Genomic DNA, 9,672 nt, shown 5'->3' with positions numbered 1-9,672 from the left:
GAGAGAGAGAGAGAGAGAGAGAGGGATACAGAGAGGAGAGAAAGAAGGGATGCTGTTGATGTATCCGTCCGCAGGGAGTCTTACTGTGATTTCTTTTTTTTTCTTACCGGCCTGAGTGGTCGTCATCAGGTGGAATAAAGGACTAATTTCTCTGGCAAAGAGGGGAGGACGAGGTTTTTTTCTCTTACTGAAAAGCTTCCAAAAATTATCCTTCAATTTTCCCTCTTGTTTTCTTCGCATCCCTCCCTCCCTCATCCTCCTCCTCCTCTCCCTGCTCCATCTCCTCTTCCTCTTCTTTAAAGAGGCCCGAGCGCGTTGCGGGGTGTCTTCCATCGCCTGTTTCGTTTATTTATTTATTTATCTCCCCTGACTGCTCGTGAGCCCTCTATCCCCTGGTCTGCAGCCTTCCCACGAGCTTAAAAGAGCACGAGGCAACCCCTTCGCCTCCCCCGTACCCCCTCCCCGCGCCTCGGAGGGAGCTGTCCGGTGCTGAAGTTGCATTTCTTTCCTCCTGTGCGCGAGGACTAAACGGGGCGGACAGACGACAGCGAGAGAGACCGGAGCAGAAGAGGAAGAACACACAAGCGCTTGTTGATCGTCAACTCTTTCACCGGATCAATTCAAGGCTCGCGCTTTCTCCCCAATCTGAAGACAATCTTCCCCCGGCCCGCCGGTCTGATTGGTGTGTCACGGGCGAATCACCACGCTGGCCTGCCTGTCGGCGATCGGCTGTGTTTGCGAGTGTGGGTCGTTGTGTTTGTGAGTGCGTGTGTGTGCGCAGCTTGTCGGTGTCTCACCACCATGCCAAGGTCTTTCCTGGTAAAAAAGGTGAAACTGGATGATTTCTCCACCGGGGCGGATCTGGAGAACGCCTACCGGCACAGGACAGACCTCAGCCTGCGGCTACATGACAAAGGTAGGTCATGCAGCCTACACAGCGCGCACTAACAGGTGTCTCGGAAGAAAATCGATTTCACAGAGGAGGAGGTTGGCGAAGGTGGGAACATGTTTCCGAAATAAGACTGAGACTTCAACAGGATTTACCTGTTGTGCCTTAAAGGGATTCCCTCCTGTGATTGGTCGTTAAAAATTGACCCTGGGGCTTGATACACCGGTGCACATTCCTGCCAACCAATAATTATAAAATGTAAGCGTGAACTCAGAGTGTATCAGCACAGCATTTCGTTTTTTCTTCACCTTTTATCTTGCGTATAGCATCATCTAACATCAATAACCTCTGAAACTTATTGCAGAGTGGCTGGCTACCTGTGGGGTGATGTGGGTGTAATCAAGGCAGATAATTACAAAACATCAGACAGCATAGAGTTACCACACGCTTGTTACTTTTCTCACGGGTAATAAAAGCTTCAAAGCCCTCCACTAATCAGCGCATTGAAAAATATCAAAGTGGAGCAAAGCGTTATCAATAGCACAGACTGTGAAAGAATTGCATGCTGCTTCACTTCTGCAAAAGAGCTCGGACAGTAAAACACAGAAGACCTGTCAATCTCATAAAACTATGCACTCTGATAACCGGATGTTACCACACCGCACAGTCTAAGACTTTATTTACCGGGGTACATAAGTTACATTATCCTCGGTCGAAGCGTTTGGGCTCAACTCTAGGAGTTGAGCTGCCGCCGAAGCGAAAAGGTCACTTGTGAAATCAACTAAATCAAGCGCGTCGCATGTTTCATCGATTCTGGCTTACACCCAGCGGGGTCTTTCTCTCCCTTCGCAGTGTAAGTAAGCTTAAAGGAGACAGAAACGGGACAGTGGTTATTCATATCGAGTTCACTTTCACTTGGCTTTAGTCGAAACCCTTTGCGGTTATGCTTCTGCAAGCTCGGGGTGATGTTTGAGATGCACAAGAGCTGCCTCCCATGTAGCTCTGAGTTTGCAGAAAATAATCTGATGGAACATCGTGGTTATCTCCTGATAAGTGTGTGTGTGTGTGTGTGTGTGTGTGTGTGTGTGTGTGTGTGTGTAAAAGCTGCATAATGGTCTTCTGACATAAGTCTTCACCTTCGCCTGCAGGTGAAGCATACACATCGTTTTAACGTTGTCTTGTAAAACACTCAGGTTTTTAATGTTTCCCTGAAACATTGCTTTCTTCTTTGCATATAAAACGAGTCTCATCTCAGGCTCATCTTCCGACGTTGTGCGTGGCCCTTCCCCCTCGTGCTCTGTACAGGTGTGCCTGTCCCAGTTTTGCAGTGTTGGCAGATTTCTGCACCGTGGCTATGACGCTGTAACTGTTGAATGTGGATGCATTTCTTCTCTTATACCATTTTCAGACGTTTCTTTAGCCATATGAGGGTGACTTTTGTAATTATCCTGAAAAGACTCAAAATGATTGGCTGTTTTGTGCTCCTCCAAAGCTGAAAACTTCCGCACAACCTGCAACTATGTGCGTCACATTTTACAGGGGGAAGAAAAGAAAGAGAGCGATGCCTCTGCCCGTGTAGACCGCATGACTCCCGTCCCAGTGTCATCCATAGGCTAACATGTGCGTCCCATGCGCGGACCTATCTGTGATTCTCAGCACGTAAAGCAAGAAAGCTGTCAGCGATGTATTTATGACGTCGAAGTTAACAAGCCCTGCTAGGTCTCACACGCCATCAGCCGCCTGTTCAGCCTGTCCCGGCCACCTTTTGTCTCCATCCCTAACATGCGATGTTAACAGCTTAATGCAGCTTCTACATGGCTCGGAGCAGAGTCAGCCCACAGCAGAACGCAGTGTTGGGAACAACCTTCTGCTTGAACGAACCGGCTTTGGAATAATTTATGTCCCGCCCTGCGTCCTGTGAGTGAATGATGTGACGGGACGTTGTAGTGGATGTTACATGGCTGTGATCATACGTGGAGAGATAGAATATGTGCGTCACATGGAGCTTGTTGCTTGTTCATTACCGAGACTACATAAGTAATGAGCACAGGAATCTACGACGCAGGTGTCCCAAAACCTGTGGTCATTATTTCGTGCTTTCATCACAATAACAGCCTCTCAAAAACATTGATTAATTGGATCTTATCTTATAGGTTGGTTATTGTTCCAGTTCATTTTTACACTCTATTATGTGATGAACCTAATGTGTTTCTATTGATAGTTTTTGTTGGAGCAGCTTGATATAAGCTCAGCTAATATTGCCACTATTAGCTTGTCTTCAGGGACAATTAAGGATGAATTGGAGCTATTAACTTATCCAACCTGTCGATCCATATTAAAAACATAAACAACAGTGTACAACAAGTGCATTTTGACAAAGGTATTGATTTACGCTTAAATCTAAGAATGTATGACCCATTTGTTTATATATAATGCTGGTTAGTACACATTAAAGAAGTACATATGTATTATTTTCCACATAAAATTTGAATGAGCGTTATTTTTCTCCAAAAATGCATCAATCATCAGGGAACAGGAGCATAAGCTGACTGTGCTGTGTGTCCCTGTACAGCTTTTCAATGGATTCCTGTAATTAAAGCCTGTCCTCCAAGTCATCAACTCCACAGATTTGTGAAACAAAGAAAAGAAACACCACACCACAAGCCGGTACTGCAGGCCTGCCGTCATTGTGCCCCTGACACGCACTGCACTGGATCTGTCCGTGGTGCTGATGCTCATTTTCACACGCTAAATCAGCTCTCTCGAGTTCAGGGTCAGCTTGTGTGCATTTACCATTTACAGAAGAAGTGTCTTGACTGCAGCCTTTGATGGCTAAGGGAAATGTATTGCTGAATTATCCCTGAACAAACCCTAACCCTGCAGACCCTTTCAATACACCGCTAAGATCCACAGTTATGCAGGCAAGTGACTAACGCTCAGTATTTTAAAATGTCTATTCAGATTTTTTTACGTGCAGCTCCTGTTGCTGCTGATCTGCTGTTTGTGAGCTGATCACAGAGACTGTCATATCTGCAAGACAAATGCAGGGATCTGACTTGGACACAGATGTGGCAGTGTTACGGTGGTGTGCTCACTCACATTTGAAAAGCCTCTTAAAATCTATATCTCTACATTTAGAGTGAGATGAGGAATAGATCTTACTGTTGCCTTATGTTTCACATACTTTGGTGCCATATGTGGTTTTATTTAAAAGGAAATTCAAATCGGTTTTTCATCAAATATAATACAGTAACACCTGTCATGTCACTGTTGTTTTGTTGTTGTTGCCCATAACACTTGGTGGAGGCTTTCTTGTGTTTCTACAGTAACATGTCAGCAACAAGTTACTGGTGGGATGAACCAGCTGTTTGAAATATTTATCCCTTCTCTATGTCTTTATTATAAACATAAATGCACTCGAGTGGGAAGAAGATTCAGGGGAAAACATCACACAGCTGTGTAAAGCCAGCTGTATATCCCAAATGGCATATTATAATAGTTTGCATCAGTGAGTAAGCGCTTATTTAATTCCACCAATTCAGATTGTGTAATTCTGGTCAGCGTACTGAATCTCTGTCATTACTGTATCTGTACTGAAAGATAAGCTTGTCTAGCAGGCTACAGCAGTTTAATGCTAATCTGGACTTATTCATGTGTTTCCTGCAGTTTTCTCCGCATGCAGGAATTAATGCCCTTCACATTTCCTGTTGGTATGGATCTCTCTGTGATCAGAGAAAATGTTTTGCCACCTTAATCTTAACATAGCAGTTTCTTTACTACCTATCAAGTTATGTCAATGGGGGCACCAGTAACTAATGTTTTGGTCAAGTCCTGTACACCATTAAATTTCCATACCATGTTAAGATGAGCTCTCTTTTCAATATGCTAATACTGTTGTCTGTTTTCCATTAACAGCTGGTTACATCAGTGACTACATCAGCCCTGTTGTGTACGATGGTGAGAGTGACAGTGGCATCAAGGTCCCCTCTCCTGATCCTCTCTACGATGGTATCCACAGTGACTATGGGGCTCCCGACTCTGAGTCTCCTGACAGCCCTGGCTCAGAACTCACGGATGGTTATATCAATGGAGACGCTGCAGTGAGCGAGGGTTACACAGTCGATGCCTTCTTCATCACCGATGGCCGCTCGAAGAGGAAAGCTCTCAGCAGCCCCAGGACCATCCAGAGGCACACCTGTAACGAGTGCGGCAAAACCTATGCCACGTCTTCCAACTTGAGCCGGCACAAACAAACGCATCGCTCGCTGGACAGCAAGCTGGCAAAGAAATGCCCGACCTGCGGGAAGGTGTACGTGTCCATGCCCGCCATGGCCATGCACCTGCTCACTCATGACCTCAAGCACAAGTGCGACGTGTGCGGAAAGGCGTTCAGCCGACCTTGGCTTTTACAGGGCCACATGCGCTCGCACACAGGGGAGAAACCGTTTGGGTGCGCCCACTGTGGGAAGGCCTTCGCAGACCGCTCGAACCTGCGCGCTCACATGCAGACCCACTCGGCCTTCAAACACTTCAAGTGCAAACGCTGCAACAAGACCTTCGCGCTCAAGAGTTACCTGAACAAGCACTATGAGTCTGCCTGCTTCAAAGGCCCCTTCTCTCCTCTCGGCCCCCTAGATGCATGACCCCCCCATATAGATCAAACGAGACAAAACTGCAGACGTGAATTACAATTACCCTTACGGACTTAACTGCAGACACAAACAATATATTTTTGGGTCAGAATGTGACCTTGCTTTCCCTCCTCACCCCTCCTCACTGGCCCTCTGCCCCCTCCCCCACCTCGCCTTCCTTGGAGCCTATTCGTGATAATGAATATGATGAAGATAGCACAATTTTTTCTCCTTGAGATTTGCCCACTTAAGGATTTAACTGATCGACGCATGCACTTCCTCAAAAAACAAAACAAAACAAAACTCTTCACGTCCTCTTCCTCTGTCCATTGAGGATGGAGACATTAATACTGACTTCCTCCTGGCTTCTAGATACAGTATGACTCCGTATATTTTGGAAAAAGGGATGACGATGAGGATGACGACAAAGACAATAGTAAGCCTATAGCTACTAGTTTCCTCCCTGCACTCAAATGCAGTGAAAGTTTTTTCATTCTGATTTTGTTTCTTTTTTGGAAGAATTATAGTAATAATAATAGTAATAATAATGATAATAATGCTCTGCTGCACCAAGTGACCATATTCTCTCCACTACTGAGGTCAAAATACTATTTATTTATTTATTGATTTATTTGTTTTGACATTTTTTTTTCTTTTTTATGTGTTTATACTTGATTTGATAACAATGAAAAGTGTTGCCATTTATTTGTTGCACTTTAATTTCTGTATATGTATGTAGGATATTTGCCAACCTCTTTTTACCACTACAGGCCAAAGCATATGTCACTTTTTTGAGTACTATTTTTTCCTATTATGTTGTTAATACCTTTTTTCTTATTAACGTTATTGCATGCAAAAAAAAAAAAAGAAAACAGAAAAAAATTATGAAAACCTATGCCAACATCATAAAAAGCTTATGATTTTTGCCAAAATCCTATAGCTAGAACCCGAGGGCAATATTATTATTTTTTTCTCTTGGAGCCTCCATAGGACTCTTTAAAAGCAATAATCACTTAATGCATGGTATTTTATGATGAAGTTATGAAGTATTACCTACTACTGTATAGCAGTTTAAAAATCAGGTATGTTTTACTTCACCTATAGTCATAAACAGAAAAAATACTAATATTACAGACATCAGGGAACATGCCAATGTAGTGTTAGAGTATCAAAAAGAAAAGTCCTGTCTTTCCTCTCTTGTTATGCACTGCCTGCCTCTTAGTGAGTAGAACTAATGTAGGATGTAGACTAGAGAGGCTGGGATCAGCTGCCTGCTGGGTGAGAGGCCTATTGTAGGATAACTACTGTATGACCCTGACTGCCCTGCTCTGCAATAGCTCTAGTGATTTAATTGTTAACAAAAACAAACAAGGCCTTACTTTGGCTCAGGCCTTTTCATTATACTTAGATTGGATAATTGGCCATACATCAAAATTCAGTGGTTTACTGATGTTTATGAGATGGCAAAATGACACTTAAATGTGTTTAAACAGTATTTCCTGTCACAGTCGGCCAAGTTTAATAACAGCAATTTTATCTTTATGTTAAGGTTAAAATAGCAGTCAGATTGGATAAATATGCAATAAGATATCCATCACCCTTAACTGACAGCTAGCATATATGACATGCAGCTGCTATCTGTTAACAACAAAGTTTAGTTGAAGTTGAACCAAAGTCGACTTCAGCCGAAATGCAATTACTCATCTGCTCTTCCGGTTCACTTCCAACCCATAAAGCGTGCTTTCTTAAACCACAGGAACAGCATGCACTTTAGCTTGATGGTCAGATTGCAGCTTAGCTACAACTGTTGTAGATACACCAGACTGAGTCCTGATTATTCTGCAGTAGGCCCCCCTCACCCCTACTGGGCCAACTGAAGGGTAACTCTAAGATCGAGAAACCTACGGACAGGCTAACTTTAATCAACCCCGACCCCATGGAAGATTTAACCTTTAATCTAGGTGGTCAATACCAGTGTTGCTGAACCCAGTTCTCTGCAGCTCAGAAACCTTTTCTACAGATTCATGGAGCTTCCCAGGAGACAGACTGAGGACACACAGATTTGCACAGGAAAATGTTTGTGTGTTCATCATAAAATGCAGCACGTCGACATCGTAATCTCGCATAGAAACATAAACACGGGTGCACAGATGCATGGGTGCATGTCCTCACATGTGAGCACACGGTGCCTGCTGACGAGCCATTTGGGGTGACTAAACTTTTGTGTACAGTGAAGCTTGAGCAATTAAAAAAATAGAACAGGTTTAATATTCAGATGTGAATCTTTAACAAAGAAAGCTTTTTGTAATTGCAGTGCTTCCTCAGACACTCAGTGTAAGTCCGGACTGGCCCGTATTGAACACAGTTTATAAGGGCACACGGACAAAAGGACAGCACGGTTATGTGAATGCATTAGCTAAACAAATTTTTATCTCAGAGATGAATGATCAAAGGCAGCCATGGTTGACAATTTTATAAAGTCAAAAAGTCTACAGTTTGTGATAAATGCTTTGCCGCACAATAACACAGTACAATACAATTATATTTTCCAAAGAAACTTTTTTTAAAGGCAATATTAAAGGAAGCACTTCTGTTGTGACTGAGGGAATCAGTGTGTGAGTCAGCAAATTGTAGGTCTTATCTCCTTTCTTGATGTATGAACTAGATTTGAGCTGCAATTACTTGAATTGTATCAGATGATTAGTCATAGCGCTCCAGTCTGTTATGGCCGAGCACTTTTGCCTTTTTATGTATGATTTTGGCCAAAATACCCAACAACAGTTATAAATACAAAAAAGGCAAACAGCTGCAAAAACAGTGTTAAAAGCATGATTGCGATTCCCTTTACGCAAAGAGAACAAAAGCAGCACCTTTATTTTTCTACACACGTTTCTCAGACACTGATAGTAGACGTAAGAATAGGACAAAAAAGGGTGAAAGTATCATCTCTGCAGTTTCTCTGTTTACTTATCCCAAATTGTATCATTGTAAACTCTGGTTGAAACTTTGCACTGTAGTCTAAATGTATTAGGGCTAAAGTGGACGTGTGGCTGTTAAGTGGTTTTTAAAGGAGAAAGGATTCGTTTTGAGTCTGTTTGTCTGTGTGTCTGTCTCTGGCCAAGCTCCTGGTCTGGCCTCTTTAAGCACTTCCATTTTAGTCATCTCCACCCTAAAGAAAGTAGCACAATGAAACTAACTAGAATTCAGGTAGAGAAGAATTAAAAACCTTGTACTAGCTTGACCTCTCTTCTTTTTTGTATTTTCAAGTTAAAGAATGGTAATAAACCTAAATAATCATTTATTGCAAGAGGGTTTGTAAAGAATCCTTTGGATTGAGACATTTTTACTGCTGTATAGTGATATCTGACACACCTTACCTCAGGAGGGTTGGATCTCTGTTGCAGAGTGAGGACCTCCTGGGTTTTTTTGAGCCAGTATTCAGACAATGTAAGCACAATGAACACAAAGCATTTTGTGGCACTTCATAATAAAGAATAATCTTAACGAACCAAGGCAATTTGTTGTAGTCTGTGTCATGTCTTAAGAAATATGTATTTCCTACTATCCAAGATAATAGAAATCAGGAAGTAATTTGACCTGCAGGTAATGGACACTGTGTTAATTGATTTAGTTATTAAAATTCCTGTTAGCTTTTTCTTCTTCTTCAGTTCATGCTGTTGCAGTGAGTTTGCCTTTTAAGTCAAAAGAGTGCTCAGTTCATTTGCATAGAAAAACACTTGCTCTGATTAAACAGCCCATACTTTGCATCAGCTTTGTCAATATTGTATGTTTAGACAGGCACTGGGCTAACATTAAACTCACAGCTGACTTGATGGTTAAATATGTTCACCGTGATAACTCTGTATTAGGACATTAAATACTTGTTAAGTAGGGGAATGTTGGACTTTTTTTTTTCAGTAAGGCATTTGTTAATAACCTTATTGGATAAATCGAAGTCAAAGATAACAAAACCAACAAACCCTGATTGATGCTCAGAAGCATGTGATCCAAAATTATTTCCAAACCAGAGAGTAGACCCCCGAGGGAACAGAAAAAGCATGGATTTATAGACCTACAGTCCTAAATGTTTGAGACAGTAGTCTAGTCACTTTTCATCCCTAAAAAGTACTATGTGTGCTACTTTAACTCAAA

General features: G+C 42.5%; 1 protein-coding gene across 1 annotated transcript; it reads left to right on the top strand.

Moving 5' to 3' along the window:
- Positions 1-6: 6 nt before the first annotated feature.
- On the top strand, positions 7-9,032 carry LOC102293701 (transcriptional repressor scratch 1). The gene is made up of 2 exons (XM_005937547.2): positions 7-916; positions 4,805-9,032. The coding sequence occupies exons 1-2, from the start codon at positions 802-804 to the stop codon at positions 5,530-5,532; spliced, it is 843 nt and encodes a 280-aa protein (XP_005937609.1). The 5' UTR covers positions 7-801; the 3' UTR covers positions 5,533-9,032.
- Positions 9,033-9,672: the final 640 nt, after the last annotated feature.

Source organism: Haplochromis burtoni, unplaced genomic scaffold, assembly GCF_018398535.1.
Source record: "Haplochromis burtoni strain Fernald_Lab_line unplaced genomic scaffold, NCSU_Asbu1 Contig_230, whole genome shotgun sequence".
In the NCBI taxonomy this organism is placed as follows: Eukaryota; Metazoa; Chordata; class Actinopteri; order Cichliformes; family Cichlidae; genus Haplochromis; species Haplochromis burtoni.
The sequence above is the reverse complement of the archived record's forward strand: the minus strand, read 5'-3'. Positions and strand labels throughout refer to the sequence as shown.